Here is a 16046-nt window from a genome sequence, read left to right as displayed (position 1 = left end):
GATGCGGAAGGCACAGGGAGTGGCAAAGTATTTTTGACTCACTAGCCTAAAAACTGTTATTGGGGATTTCTGTGAAGGAGCTTGGGGGCTTTGTCCCTTCATGCATTTAACGCTTGACTATTTTTAGGTCACTAAACTTTGGTATCTGTGATTTTCTTGGTAAGTTCAGTCGCTTGCTTGCCTCAGCAGCCAGAAGCGACAACTTACTCCTGGGTTTTTAGCTTTGCAGCAATCCAAGACTCTTGCTAAAGCTATTAGTTCTAATTTTTGGATACAAAATCAGGAAATGCTGAGCAGTCCAACTGTCTGAGATCCTGCAGGAAAATCTTATGCTTTAGTGGATGGGAAAAAAAAAAGCAGAAACAACCAACCAACCAAAGTCACTCCGTTAATGAAATGTGAGTCTCCCATATTACAGAAGCTACTGCTATGAAGTTACTTTGGAATGGTGACATCCATGTTCCATTGCCTCAGAATCCTCCTTTTAATAATCTTTGTTTAAAATGGAAATGCACTGGGATTTGGGAGTGCCTTTCTTTCTAATAATAACAATTTCAACCCTCTTATGCTTTTAAGAGAGAAATTTGCCAAAAATGCTTTCTTATGAAAGCATGAAGAATGTTTATAGAAAGGAAATAGAAAACAAACTGCCCGGTGAAAGGGTCTGTTTTTCCTTTAAGTGAAAACAGTGGTGTTTGGATGGAAGAACTACATTGACTTGTATAAAAATTGCAGGTTTTCTGCAGGCTGGAAATAGGTACAATATAACAGTTCATATAACTTCATACAATTAATTGAAAATTGACAACAAGCTGGTAAACACAACTGTGCTGAGGTTATATTCCTCACTTGCAGTTTTCATGCTGAACTTTGTTTGGTATATCTTTGCTTATGAACCTAGCCATTTCTATAATGATGTTGTGTTCCTCATAAACAAACCTGCCTCTTCTCTGGTCCTTGTTTAAATAAATTGAGTCTGTGTAACAGAAGGCTTGTGGCCAGTCTGCCATCAGACTGAGACTGAATCTCCGTGCCCACGTGATCAGTTAAAATACAATTGATCCTTGCACCTGGCAAGGGTTGCCTCTGCTGCGCTGAAAAATCAGCGCAGGATCATTGTGTGCAAGAGATGAAGTCCAGGCTTGTTGATTCTCCACAGCGCCCAGTTAAGTAGAAAATAAAGACCTCTGAAACTGGGCAGGCAAACTGATCTGCATTGCTACCGTGAGAGCCAAAGAGCGTGTGGATCCCACCCGCGTGACAGACCAAGCCTGCTCTGGCAATCCTGCATCACATCTGCCACTTCTGCTTCCTTTTTCCCAATGCCATCAGGCTGTCCCACACGCTCCTCTCCTGTGTCCTGCTTTCCAGCTCTCTGCTGAGTGAGCAGAACTGATTCAGTGCAGGTCCAGTCACCTTTCTGAGCCAGCAGACCGAACCGTGGTGCGATTAAAGTTGGATTTCCTGTGTCGGGATAATTAAGAATGAAGCTGTGATCAGATTGTGACTTTGATGGGCTGTAAAAGCATCAACTCTGACTGACATTGCTGAGATAATATGGAATGGGGACTTAAACCTGCTGCATTGGCAGAATAATGGGAAGCTTAGTGAAAAGGGGGGTAATCTCATAAATGGATCAGTTTGTTTACCCTCCATGTACCACACCAACCCTGCCCAATGGGATTTTGGTGTTACCAGTGCTCACACTAGTCATGGGTGTGCTACCAAGAGGGGGATGGAAAGGGAAAGGTTCTGTCAACGTGTTCTTTGCTTTTCAGTCACTTGGACCCTCACACAGACCAGAAACCTGAGTTTCTGCGTCCCTGGTCTCCTCCCTGTGGCAACATGCACAGCCGTCTCGAGCAGCATCCAGCATGACCTGCTGGGAATGCAGTGCTCCTTGCTCTCTGGTCTTGAAGTGTAAAGTGCTGTGGCGAGCCAGCTTCCATGTGTACAGAAATAGAAACTGGGCCATTGGAAATGCTGATGCAGCTCCCAGGATCTGGAGGAAGGGGCCGTACAACAGGGTATCTCTTCCCTCTTGTGCAAACTGTTACAAATGAGCCATGCTGGGAGCCTTGAAGAGGAAAGCTGTTGTCTATTCTGGCTCTTCCTTTTGGTAGATGCCATAGTTCAATGGGAAATAACACAGGGTTTCTTGCTTCTGTGTGTGGGTTTTCTACTTTTTTTGATACGTGGAAGAAAACACTGTGGATGGGATGCTAAATGCTGTAAGTGAACCAATTCTGGCACTGAAAATGAGGCCGTGACAGTGTTGGTTTGGCACCAACCTGGATTAAATGTCACATCAAGCTTTTTTTCTCAGCTATGTTTGGATCATGAGTCTTGCCCTGGTGTGGGGCGAGCTGCACCGCAGTGTGCAGTGATGTCAGTCAGTGCTCAGCAGGCTTCAGGATGAGGTAAGACCACTGGGGTTTGTTTTCCCAGGCAAAATGCAATGAAGTCTGTGAAGATGAAAGAAAAGTGAGAGCTATGCAACTTCCCCCAGAAATGACAATGACGTGCAAACATTTTGTGTTCTATTTTCAGCAACAACTTCAGGCATATGTGGCCTGGGTGAATTCCCAGCTGAAGAAGAAGCCAACAATAAAGCCAGTCCAAGACCTGCGACAGGATCTCAGAGATGGAGTCATTCTTGCTTTGCTCATTGAGATTGTGGGTCAGTAATGCCATCTGGCACTGTTTTTCATCTTGCAGTTTTGGATGCTGTGCAGGAGAGGCTGGCCCTGGCGCTGACATCTGTCAGGCGGGCTGGCAGATGTAAATGACAGTGTCAGAGCTTGGGGGAGCAGGAAGGAGTGACTTTGAATGAAAACAAATGAAAAGCAAATCATAAATGCTATTCTGTTAAAGTCCTTATGTTTTAGCAGGCAGTGAAATTGGATGTGCAAAAACCTGTCAGGGCCCATATTAACTCTTGTGAGGCTGAAATGGAGTTATGAAAGGATTCGCCTTGTAGGCAAATGGTGCAGGTGATACCTGCTCTGCTGTAGACCCCCATGGGCTGCAGGGGACAACCTGCCCTACCATGGTCTCGACCACAGGCTGTGGTGGAATCCATGCTCTGGTGCCTGGAGCACCTCACCCCATTCCTTCCTCACTGATCTTTCTGCCTGCAGAGTTCTGTCTCAGTCTCACTCCTTTCTCCTGGCTGCTGTTGTGCAGCAGGTTTTGCCCCTCTTAAATGTGTTATCACCGATGGGCTCAGCCTTTGCCACCAGTGGGTAGTCTAGGAGCCAGCTGGAATGGGCTGCGTCAGGCTTGGGGGAAGCCTCTAGCATCTTCTCAAGGAAGCCAACTCTGTAGACCCTCTGGTACCAAAGTCTTGCTGTGTAAAACACCCAGTACGGTCTCCAGCCTAGTTATTCCTGGTGCTGTATCCCTTAAAAGCAGAAGAAAGAGCCACAAGTGCCTCTTGCAGCACCCAGACAAGATAAAAGGTTGTCCGATGCCTATAGCAATTCCTGTGATGGCATCAAGAGGTTCAGTTCTTGTCTAATAAAGTTTTTTTTCACTCCTTTAGCTGGTGAGAAGCTGAACGGCATTCAGGTCAACCCCACCAGCTCACAGGAGATGAGGGAAAATGTGGAGAAAGTCTTGCAGTTTGTGGCATCAAAAAAGATCCGCATGCATCAGACATCAGCAAAGGGTACGTGCTCCTGGCAGCCACCACAGAAGGTTCTATCTGTTGGAGGTTGATTTCTGTCTTCATATCAAATGGAATGCATTGATTTGTGGGGGAGTTGGATGGGTATTTTCCCTCCTGTGGTTTACTAACAGGTTTGGGGTTGAATGATGCTGTGTACTTGACTCCTTTTGGTAGCAGCACAGTGCACAGAACCAAAAGTGCTTCTGCTACTGAGCAGTCTGGAGACCAAGTAATGTTGTAATGAGGAATACAGACTCAGAATCTGTCACTAAAAGGTCGTATAAACCTGGGTTGTGTTGTTCCTTTTGGTAATGTTGCAGGCTGCCTTGCAAGCTTGTTGCTATAGAAATGATAGCAATATTGGTGTAAGCTTTACACAAGCAAAGATCAACCTGGATCTGCAACAGAACAATGGCATGTGGCCACAGCAGAGGATACAGACACGAGGCTCCTGGGCACGTGCTCCAGACCCTGGTCATGGTTCTGACACTGACTGATGCTGAGACTTCAGATGATTCACACAACCTTTTGGCTTCATGTTCTCCATTAATTGTGTGGAATTTACAGGCACTGTGACTAATGATGGCCTTTTCTAATGTTTTTGTTACTAAACCAAAGAATAACCAGCCTTTAGGTTTGGTTATTCCAGCACTTATGGGTTTGTTTAGGTTTTTTTTTAGAATGCCTCTGATATTTGGAAAATCTGTCCTTATAACTTTGAGTATCTCGGTTGACTGAATTGTTTTGAGAAACCCTAGCCTGAAAGAAAGGCTGACCTTTGCAGTGAACTTGAGATCAACATGTTTGAGCTAGATTGTATGCTGGAGGAAGTTCCTAGTGTGATGTTATAAAAACCAAGTAATTAATATTTCCAAGGTGCTACAGTTTATGGTACAGGATAGAAATTGCTAGAAATAAGTTGTTGTTATCTGGTCTTTAGTATTAAACAAAAAATGCTAATGCCATAATCTAATCAAAGTGACTGCAAGTGTAGCGGTATTCTGAAATAACTGCTGTCTTTTTCCAGTGAGTGTTCAGTAATTATCAGGGCTGTCGTGTAACCTACTGGATTGTGAGCTGGAAATGGCCACAGAGAGAGAACGCTCAGGTCTGCTCAGAGCATTTAAACTTGTGATCTGTAGGTGGCAGGCAGTTTGTTGCTCTGTACAAGACAAACATCGGTGCTGTAATGCAGCCCTTTCTGTATCGGTCTCATTTACTGGCACAGCTATTTGGGTTTAATTGTATTCATTCCTGTTGGCCAGGTAGAGCTCTGGTGGAGTGTCATGTTAATGGCATTGTTCTTGGCTTTATTTGCAGATATCGTTGACGGGAACTTGAAATCTATCATGAGGTTGATCCTAGCCTTAGCTGCTCATTTCAAACCAGGCTCTGGGAGAGCGATGCACCACAGCCCTGCTGGCACAGTGGGGAAGAGCTCATCTGCTTCATCTGCCAGCCACCACCGGCCTCGCTCGGCAGCTGCAGTGGCCCAAGGGGCAGTGGCTGCTCTGGCAGATGTGCGTCAAGACGTCTTGCAATCCGGGCGAGATGTTTTCCGGCACAGACAGAGGTAATGAGTTTTCCTGGTTATGTGAGGCCAGGTCGTGTTAGCAGATGGACACATTATCTTTTAAAATAGATGCCTCTTTATCCTAACAATTCCTGGCATAAGGTAGGATTCCTATTGTGCAAACCACTGCAGTTGCACTGAAACCTAAATGGGGGAGTAGTGACCTATCCTGGCTGCCTCATGGTGCAAGCTGCAGGTATTCCAAGTTATTTTCAGATTTTACAGCAAAATAACTGCAGAATCTCTATTATCTCCCTGGAAAAGAACAATTCTTTATATCTAAGCCAGTGAGAACTCTGCTGCATCATTTTCCCATTTCATGCTGAGTGCAGTGCCCTTTCTTGGTGCTGTCTGCTTGGAGACATCCTCATTTCAAGTGAAATGAAAGTAAGGTCTTACTGGTCACAGATCTGGGAGCTATTGCTGCCAGACCTGAGGCAGACCTCCTGTACGAGTCCATTTTGCGTTCTACATTGCTCTTCACCCCAATGTTCTGCTTCCTGCTGTACAGGAGGGGCTGTTATGTGCTGTGAATCAGGTGATGCAGCCTCACCCTGGAAGTGGAGGAGTTGTGGTGATAACGAGGGGGGATGAGCCAAGTACAGAGGAATGTGTAATTCTGAAAAGCACATTTAACACTTGCCAAAAGGTGCTATCTGGATTATAAGGATAGTAGTGACATTTAAATGGGAGCCAGATGGTGGTCTGTTGAGGGTTTAATTTACGCAGCTGAAGGTCACTTGCCCATATGATAGCAGCTCGAGGGAGTATCCAAGACATGAGGTTGAAATGGTGTATTTTGATGAAAAATTGAGTGTTAAAGGTTTCTCTTGCGAAGGCCTTGGGCCAAGAGTTCTTCAGAAAAGCCAATCCTTGTGCTATTCGCATGTTCTATTCTTTTCCTTGCCTTCCCAGAGCTTTTGCAGTTTTCTAGTTGCAGAATTAGGGATGAGTTTCAAGGGGGAGGGCCTATTTGCCCATTTCCCTCACTCCAAGCAGATGGGATGGAGCTCCCTGATAGGAGAATTGCCTTAACTGGCAGATTTCTAGCTGTTCCCTCCTCCTTGCCTTCCTTTCATTAGCTTTCCTACCCTCTTTCTTGGAGACAAGAATTTCAGCTCCTGTCAAGTAAGGATTCCCTCACTGTATAATTATCATCCCCAGAAACAGCAGCATGGATGAGGAGATCGAAAACCCCTACTGGAGTGTGCGGGCACTGGTGCAGCAATACGAAGGGCAGCAGAACATGCCAGTGGAGTCCCACTCTGTCAGGTAAGGAACTTTATCTCTTCTTAGTCCTTTGACTTTCTCTGAGTGTCCTCTCGTATCACTGTGATCTGGTTAGCTCCGATAGAAAATAGAATTCACAGCACGTAGTTTCCTGGAGAACGAAGCCTCAGGAGCAAACATCATGTTGTGGTTTACTGCCATTTCTCCCACAGGTGAAATGGATCTCAAAAAGATACAGAGGAAAGGAACTTAAACCAACATATCTCATGCCCTGTAGAGGGATGGAGATGGGGGATGCATGGATTTGAACACCACTTATATGAACACACCAGTCTTTAATTCAGATATATGGTCCTGGGGGATCTGCAGTGGTGTCTTCATTGCCATTGTGCCCTCATCCATCACCTTTAACGGGCTCTAGATTTACAGTTATCTAATTTAACTTTCCATCTCCGAGACTTTCACCTTCAATATTAAGTGCTGCATTTATTTTACTTTAAGAATCCTCTGCATACTGCTTGGAAGCCTGAAGGGCAGTTTAGTGTGGTTTCCATTGGAAGTGACTTTCCCTTTGAAGTAGGACTTGGATCCCGAGAAGTGCGTGCTCAGTGCTATAAACAGCCTGTGGCCTTGACTTCTGGTGCAAGTAGAGGCTTCCTAAGGAAATAGAACCCATAGAAGCCAGGATTGGTTCACATGACAGTGTGTGCTACATTCCCAATCGGAAAAGCCACAACTTGCAGCTGGGAACTGAGCAGCATGTGACAGGTACAGCACGTTACAGCGGTGCCTTACAAGCTCTTTGCGGTACCATTTGTTTTGGGACAGAAGGAAAACTCTTGCTCTCCAAAACTTGAGCAGTGGAGGACAGAGGGGAAGACACATGGCTGTGTTGTTTGTTGCATGGATATAGGAGAGACAGTGTAGCTTAAAGGGCTTTTGAAGAAAAATGGTACTATATTGTGTGAGCTTGATCCAGCATGGATAGCTTATATTCTCCTCCAGAGAGCAAGAAATTGGCTTGAAGACAAAAGACTGTGTAACTAACATGCTAGATCTCCCTCTGGATATGATGCTTTGCTCCATTTAATCTCCTCTGGAATAGACTGAGAGCAGAGCCGCAGCTCTCTGATTCACAGTTTTCTGTGCCCAGTGTAAACTTGAGCTCTGCTTTGTTGTCTCCTTGTCCTGCCTGGGCTGCTCAGAGTCCCTCAATAATCCCCACCCTGCAGTGGATGCAGGATTGAGGACATTCATTTCCCTAACACAGGTTGCCCCTGACAGCTTCCAAAGGGGCAGAATGTCTCCACAGGATTTCTCAGACCACTTTTGATCCTCCAGAGTACAAAGAGGCCTCCATGTACCTAAGAATTAAGGTTGCTTGGTCCAACAGAGGAGAAAAAACCAAACATAATAGTTTGTATTTATCCTCCAAATTTGCTGTGTGCCATGGTGATGTTGTGTTTATAAATAGAGACACAGACACTTGGAAGAGTGGGAGCTCTGTGTGAGCCAGTATTGGACCGCTGCCTCCACATGATGTCAGTAGAGTGCCCTTTGGAAGCTGTCATTTGCATCCAGGGCAGATATAAAAATTCTGGACTTGGCAGCAGGATTTTGTGGCTGATATCACAGGACTCTGGTGTGGACTCCTGAGCTGTAATCTCGGTAGAACAGAGTGAAATGTGCTGCTCTCTCCACTCACTCTTCAGTTTGAGACAGCTGTAGTAGGTTGTGTACTCTTCTCTGCCCCACCGTGGATTGTCAGCCAGCTGCTGTCATCTCATACTGGCTGTGTTTTAAGTGAAAATATCTCTGCATGTCCTATGCCACTTTGTAACGCTTTTTGGTTTCCCCCATAACATCATTAGTCTGTAGAATCACTGCATGTCCTGAGTTCGAAGAGATCCACAAGGATCATTGAGTCCTGTCCCCTGCACAGGACGACCCAAACATTCACATTGTGTCTGAGGATGTTGGCCAAATGTATCTTGAATATTGTCAGGCTTGGAGCTGTGACTGCTTCCCTGGGAGCCGTTCCAGTGCTCCACCAGCCGCTGGGTGAAGAACCTTTTCCTAATATCCAACCTAACCCTCCCCTCATACCTTCCTGCCATTCCCTCGGGTCCTGTCATTAGTTTCCAGAGAAAAGAGATCAGCACCTCCTCCTCCTCCTCCCCTTGTGAATTCTCTTACCGTGTGGTGATGGTGATGTTATTGCTGGTAGGACAGAATGTGTTGAGAATCTTTATACAAGCAGTGGGTGATCTACCCCCAAAAATTGAGAGCATTCCAGCCTCCAGCTCCTGGGGATGTCTTCTGCTGACATGAGGTTTGTGATGAAAACAAGATGGATTTTTCTCTTTGCTTCCAGAGAGAAACATACTATCCTAGTTGTGAGAACTGGTGGAGGGAAACAAGCTGCTTTTTTATTAGTGAGAGATATGTTTATTAACTGCAGCCACTCCTCCATCTAATTGTGCTGTTGTCTGTCCCAGGGCAGCATCCCTGCCTCCTGTCAGCGCGTTTCTGCATTAACTCCTCAATAAGAGAGCTCACAGCCTGAATAACAGAATTCCCAGAGACAAAAGCTCTAATAAGCAAAGGCAATTGAAATGATTCATGGAAAATTTGCCAAAATCAGATGGATTCCCAGGCCACTGAGCCCCTCACCCATCCATCCCCCTTTCCCCTCCCCTTCCACCAGCCTTCCCTCCCCCACCCTGAGCCAGGCATCTCGGAGAAAAGGCTCTGCCTTGCACAGCCTGTGTGACAGCAGGAGGGAGAGGGAGCTGGAGATAGCGAGGAAGAGGCAGCCGTGCATAGGGCTGGGAAGTGCTGCATGCCATCTTCCAAAACCGCATCCGAGCCTGGAAGAGCTGGGAGCCTACTGCTTGCAGGAGCATCTTCGCTTGGCTCTTCGTTGGCATCTGCAGAAGGCACTTGGAGTCTAAAGAGGGCAGAATGGGATGAGAAACACCACTGGCAATCCCGATCGCGATCCTTGTGATGAAAACAACTGGGTGTGCAGCTGACCAAAATGCAGCATCAAGAGACAAATAACCAGAGAGAAGAACCAGCAAAAGCAAAACGCAGGCTGCAGAATTTCCTGACTCTGGAATGAAACGCGTGTGTGGGGGCTGCTGATCTGCCATCCAATGGTTGCTTGCAAAGACCCTGAGGTTTTTTCTTCTGCTGTGAATCTTTCAGCTAACGTGAAGCGATCTGGCTTGCAGATTTTTCTCCAGTAGTTTGACAGGAGCTGGCATCTTCTGCGCTGAATTCTGAGCATGGGAAGGGAAGAGGCATGTCTGTAGCAGAATCCTGAGGCTCCCCGGGGAACAGATTCTTTGAGGCGAAAGGTTAAAGTGGGATCATGGGAGGGAAGCAGGTCAAATGGTGAGCGATTGTTGCCGTTGTCATTTAAAACAGCAGGGATGGGGTGCTCATTAATATGAGGAGAATTCAGACTTATCATTGGGGTTGTCACCCTAAAGCCTTGACTGTGCGGGCACTGGAAACTCTGGGACACAAGGGAGAAAGGATATGGGTTAAGAAACCATCTGCTAAAAGTGGAACAGTTTGCATCATAAATCTGTCTTAAATAGCTTTAATTTCCCAGCGCTTATTTTGGCATGCTTTAATTACGAATTGTGATGTACTTTAAACAGCAAATTGCATCAGTGGATATTTTGTATGCTAATGGGTTTGGTGACTGATACAAAAGCTGTAGAAATGTTTCTAGCGTTAACTTGATGGTATCATGTTTGAGGCAGCCTGACCTGAGCTACTGCTTCACCTGGGTGCATCTCGGTGCCTGTTTCACTGTTTGATGTGGCTTGAGAGGTTGTCGCTGTTGCCACATGATGCCATGTGAACCCACTGGCCTTCTAAAAATAGGGAAACGGCCTGGAAAGAGGACTGTGGACACGGGAATACCTAAGCGGTTGTCTATAAAACTGTGTTGTGGAGACCTGTAAGATCACTCAACTCCACCCCCTGCTGCAGCTGGGGTCATTTGTGTTTGCTCTGGGCTGTGGATCCAGTGCTGAGAGGAAGAGACTTTGGAAGAGGGGAATGTTATTTCTAGTCTGTGTCCCCTTGTTTTTTGTCCTGCTCATTCTCCTTTCCAGTTCCCTGCTCTTGCTCCTCCCTCAATTTCACCTCTCGCCCAACAGTTGCTAGTATTGTTTTTTCCTTGGACAGTTCTCATTCTTCCATCTCTTTCATGGATGAGACCCAGCAATGTGCCGCTTGGTGCCCTTAGCGGGAGGACAGCACATTTGGAGCACTGGCTGAGAACAGGCAGGGGGAATATAGACATCTGTTCCTAGAAAGAAGTAAAATCCCTCTTGGAGCTGCTGGGCGTGTTCCATCAGCTGAGCTTCCCATTCATACCTGTGCTGTTTGAAAGTTTCATCCTTTCCTCTGATCTTTGTTGTGTAATGCAAACTCAAGAGGTGCTCTGTAGGCTCCCAAACAATTTTGTTGATGCTGTGCACCCACTCAGTGGCAAGCAGGAGCAGGGGACTGACTACAAGTGTTGTATACAACATGTGCCTAATCTAGACTGCTGTAATTGAGTTGGCTTTTCTGAAGGAGAGTCCCTGAGCAAAGCCAGGTGGCCTAGACCCCTTTAACAATCATGTGTGCCCTGTCTGAGCAGGGAAGAACAAGGGCTGTTGAGGATCCCTGTTAGAAAACAGTTTTCTCACCAAGTTGCATTCATCTCTTCCTTTGACCTAGTGTGGAAGTCCATTTAGTCTGGACCGTAAAAATATTACAGACCTGTAAGCAGTCTCATAAATGAGAAGTAGGCCAGCGCTGGCTGTGGGAGTGGACCCAGACGGGAGCTGCTAGCGAGTCATTTCCATGTCTATTGCAAAGCTTTTCTGATTCTGTGGGAGCACTGCAGAATATGAAGCAGCAGCGCTGGGAAGATGCGGAAGGCGTACTGTCGAAGCCTCTTATTTTTCTAAACCTATTATATTATTCCCACACTGCTGTCTTTTTGTTCTCTTCCCTTTGTTTCTGTGTTGAGGAGAATGAAAAATTAACTCCTGCCCACACTTGCAAGGATTAGTTCCTGTGACTTTAGAGGTACATTGACAGGGTCAGTGAGCTTCAGCCACCTTTGGATGTTGTCTGGGTGATGTATTTAGGAAGAATTCCTGAAAGAAGATTGTTTGAACCTTGCAGTCAGATGGGATGGCTCCAGTGAAAATATGTGGGTATTTTCAAGTGATTTTAACATAAGAACATGAGTGAGTGGTATCTGAATTTCAGAAATATTTGCCCTTGGGATTTCAAGTTAGTGAAGGAATGCTTTTGAAAGTCAGAGCAAGTGATGCAGCAAGCCAGGGTGGCTTTTTGTTCGGCTTGCTCTGTGTCCTTAAGGCTCGCAGTAAATTGGTTTTGAGCAGACCTTCAGTAGAGAGTGGTCTTACCCCTATCCAAGTGGTGTGAATTCTGTGGTGGCAGTCTCAGGCTTGTGTTCTGTTAAGGTAAATGAAGAGACACATTGTGCTACTTTCCAGTTAGCCTGCTGTGACCCTGATTAGAGTGATGGAACAGTTACATGCCCAGCTTGAGATGCCGTAAGCAAATCTAGTAGCAGATAATTCTCGGTTTCAATGAGGCTGCCTGCATATTCATTTGTGTCTCGGGTAAGGATGATGTTGATCAGTAACAGCTTCTCCTTTCTTCTACAGTCTTACATCTCCCAGTCCTATCCATAGTGCGAAGAGTGACTCCACTGTAACCCCATCAGAGGAGAAGGAAAGACTTGTGATCAGCCAGACTGAAGAAACAGAAACCAGAACAGGTACCTTGCAGGTCACGCTTTCATTGGGATCACAAACTTGCTGAAAAATTCCCCAGAGACTGAAATGAATGTAGAGAATGTGAACAGATTCTGAGCGCCGTGTAAAACTCAATCCCCAAACTTCTAACATGACAACAGTGCTGTAATATGGCAATGTCTGAGGCTTGCTAAATAGTGCTCAGGAAATAAAAAGCACTGGAGAAGGAGTTCATATTTAACTTTCACTGTGGGGTGAATGCTTTCATCATAGTGTCATGAGATCATTCTTGAGAACACACAAGATGTCACACTTGCAACAACGTCCTTGATACCAGCTAGAGGACCTGCTGGTTTGTTGGTGATAGCTGGTGTGGACAGCCGGCAATTATTGTGCGATGCAAGTCTTTGTCTCTGTTTGTCATGAACAAATTCAGTTGCTCTCTCTTCCAGAAGAGATAGAAGCTCATTTCCAGCCTGAGTGGCAAGCAGGAAACCCTGGGTCATTTTCAGAGAATTCATGGGAGGTGCAGCTTTTGGAACAACAAGACCATTTGGAAAAGGAAATGGAGGAAGCAAAGAAGATGATTTCTGGTTTGCAGGTAATGGATTTTCTTCTCTTCCAGCATTCCCTTGCACATGCTTTTTTTTTCCCCACCGGCTGTAGCTGGAGGACAGGTTATCTTGCAGCTGAGACACTGGCCTGGAACTTGACAGATGAATGAGACTCCTGGTCCAATGAGGTTTCCTGGCATGATTGTACAAGTCGGTTGTTCTCTTAGGCCAGCTCAGTTAAAGAGGGACAGTGGTTCTTCCCGTGTCTCATGCTGTGGGATGAGTCCCTTCAGGGCAGAGCTCCTTGGGAATGAGGAAGTATTTCCAGCAGCAGACTGCTACTGGCTAAGCACACTGACATCTTCCTTTCTTGTCATGTTGAGGCTCTCTTGACTCCAGCAATCGTGATTTGGTAGTGGTCACCTTTTCTAGAATGGAGAATGCCAAAGCCTTCTTTTTCCAGTGTCCCAGATGTAATTTAGAAGGCAGCTGGATCCAGCCTGTTCCTGGCACTGTGTAGAGTGCTTAACCAAGAGGGCCTAGGGAAGGAGGAGAGATGGCTGCAGCTTCTCCAGCCCCAGTGTATTTACCAGGGCATCAGGGGAAGGATTTTAACATCCACTTGTGCAATTTAGACATGACCTTTTCTTTTTCTTAGCTCAGGCTTCTCCAAAACTTGGTGTTGATAGGATTTGAGGCCCTTATTCAGTAGGGGGGGAGAGATAAGGATGTGGGGAGAGAGAGAGGAAGATTAAATCTCAATGGAGATTGAAGGTCAGTGATGTTGACTAGTAGTAATTTAGGTGGACTGTGAGAGGGCAAAGAGCACCTGAATGCAGTTAAGAACAGAAACACTGCAGAGACTGTAAAAGCCAGTGTTTAGCAGGTGATGTCTGTGTTTTTTGGTTGGAGTCCAGATCCTAACTGTGTGCACTGGCCCGGTGCCCTGTCCTGTGATGCTATGCTAACTCCTCTATCTGCCATCACCGTGCAAAGCACATCTTCCTGTGCAAAGCAGTGAAGATGCAGTGGTGTTTTCCCATGTACTGGGGCTGAGATTCCTCTTCACCAGGGCATGTAGCATCCTGTAGGTTTTGTTAGCAGCCTGAGAGTACACAGCAGTCGATCTGTGATTTGTGATCGGAAGTAATGCAGAGAGACAAGGAATGTCAGGAAATCAATCCAGATTCACAGAGCTGATCAGGGGTCACCCAGGCTTGCATCAGTCTTTCAGTGAGCTGGGCAGAGCTATAATATTTAGTACATTCTCTATACAACTGTTTACTTGTGGTACCTTTTCCTTACTGCCCCGTTGCAGTCACTCCCTGATGAAGTGACCCTCAGCCCACTGTGTTTGCGTGGGGACTGGAGCTCCTGATCCATATGGTAAAGACCCTGAACGCTCTCAGGAATATTCCTTTCTGTTTGTGCTGAGAACCATGCTGGCTTTGAATTGTAAATATTTATGTGCCAGTAAACAAAGCAGAGATTGTGTGAGAAGCACAGGCAGCAGGAGTGGAGGGGTGTGGGCGGGCAGACACTTTCCCTTTGGACAATGGGCAGGAAACAAAAGACTTCCAAAAAAAAAATGGTTTGGTTCACTGGTAAAATCAGTCTGCATTACGAGTCCAGTGGGAGCAGGGAGAGGCAGTACTGGAGGGACTGGCATGTCCTCTTCCTCCAGCCCTGGCCCAGTGTTTCAGGAGTGAGGGTGAGCAGCTGGCATTGCTGCCCCCTCATCCCCTGGGAGCAGGAAGAAGCAGCTGATGTTGCTAGCCAGGAAATTGGATTTGATTAATTGATTTTCCCCCTCTTGCTCAATACTTAAGAGCTGCCACTTCATGAGAGTTTGAAATATCAGAGACCTGATATACATCTATCCCATAAGGTGCTAAAACCATGTAAGCTTTTTATGTTCCTGTGTGATTCCTGCTGGAGCATCCTAATGGGAAGACTTTAGGATACAAAGAAAAGAGTTTTCCAAAGAGCTTTGGCATCAACTGAATGCAGTTTGCTATTTGCTCTTAGGCAGCAGTTGCATCTCCTTGGTGGGCGTTTCTGTCAGTAGACAGAACCTGACCCATCAGCCTTCAGGTTTTCTGGGGCCGAACAGGTGCGTTACTGCAAAGGGGATATTTTGGTTTTAGCCATGGAATTCAAATAGGAATTAATAAGGAAGCTAGTTGAAAAAGGCATATCTTTCCAGTGTCCAGTTAGATGCATCATCCTGGCACATACCACGTGTCCCGAGTCCCTGAAGACAGAGACAAAGATAGGTGTGAAACCATCAGCTAGAGAAAGCCGGTACTGTAGCTCTGCTGGAAAGCTAGCCTGGTCCTCCTGCTAGTTGTGCTTCCTCCAGCAAGTGCTTTTCCCTCTTTCAGGCTGGATTCAGCCTGCTGTGGGAGTTCTGGCACCTGTAGAGATCTGGGCTACCTTGGAGCCACTGAAGGAGCCAGTACTGTGCTGTTGATAGCCTTACCCAAGGGCAGGGCATGGCATGGCTTAAGATTTTCCCTGTCTGTGTGGACTGAGGGCTCTTCCCTCACTCAGACAACAGTTCTGAATGTCTTGGTCTCATCTAGTGTAGAACAGAATTAGGCTTCCTTGGGCATCCTGTTACTGAAGTCTTGGTAGATGTGTGGTTAGGAGAATGGCTTCTTTTGGCAGCAGATGTTTCAGTCTCATGCCAGAAGAATAGTCTCATGATGTGAGCCTGGTCCAGTCTCTGCTTCAGGCTTCAAATCTGTCACTGTAGTGAAGGCTGCCCTTGGACTGAAGCCCAAGATAGACTTCACGCTTTGAAAATATGAGTTGTTGTCCTTGTTTGGTGTCTTTCTGTGGGGAAGAATATTGGCAGATGGAGAGCTCTGGGAGAAGTTTTCAGGGGATAAATACTTTGTTCATTCCTGAAAAAAATCTACTCATTTTTGAGGAATAAAGTCAGCAGAAATGAAAAATGGAACTGTTTAGAGACTGTTGATATGTGTGACTGCTAGCCGGGGCTGCAGCCAGCCTTTTTTCCTTTGAAATCCCCAAAGAAGAGATTTTTTTTTTTCTTTGTCTTCCCAGGCTTTGTTGCTCAATGGGTCTCTACCTGAGGATGAACAGGAGGGGTCCTTTGAACTTTCTGAACGCGGAGCCTGTCCTGAAGAGCAGCTGGTAAGGACATCACCTTAACTACATGTCTCTGATCAAGCCACTCTTTGCACTGCTCT

The 16046-nt window shown here is 46.1% G+C and overlaps 1 protein-coding gene across 7 annotated transcripts in view; it reads left to right on the top strand.

Annotated features, from left to right (window-relative positions):
• Positions 1-16046, top strand: part of DIXDC1 (DIX domain containing 1) — a 37546-nt gene that overhangs the window by 12008 nt on the left and 9492 nt on the right. For 3 of the 7 annotated variants that reach the window (XM_054087116.1, XM_009569903.2, XM_054087118.1), the window contains exons 2-8: positions 2551-2680; positions 3545-3670; positions 4991-5243; positions 6408-6515; positions 12185-12297; positions 12727-12875; positions 15901-15990. In XM_054087116.1, coding sequence (XP_053943091.1) covers positions 2551-2680; positions 3545-3670; positions 4991-5243; positions 6408-6515; positions 12185-12297; positions 12727-12875; positions 15901-15990 — 969 coding nt within the window. Of the gene's footprint in view, positions 1-2300; positions 2421-2550; positions 2681-3544; positions 3671-4990; positions 5244-6407; positions 6516-9211; positions 9873-12184; positions 12298-12710; positions 12876-15900; positions 15991-16046 lie in introns of those variants that run through there. The other 4 variants (XM_054087117.1, XR_008453433.1, XM_054087114.1 and 1 more) reach the window with 4 other exon arrangements.

This window comes from Cuculus canorus, chromosome 23, assembly GCF_017976375.1.
Source record: "Cuculus canorus isolate bCucCan1 chromosome 23, bCucCan1.pri, whole genome shotgun sequence".
Taxonomy (NCBI): domain Eukaryota; kingdom Metazoa; phylum Chordata; class Aves; order Cuculiformes; family Cuculidae; genus Cuculus; species Cuculus canorus.
This window is presented reverse-complemented; position numbering and strand designations above follow the sequence as displayed.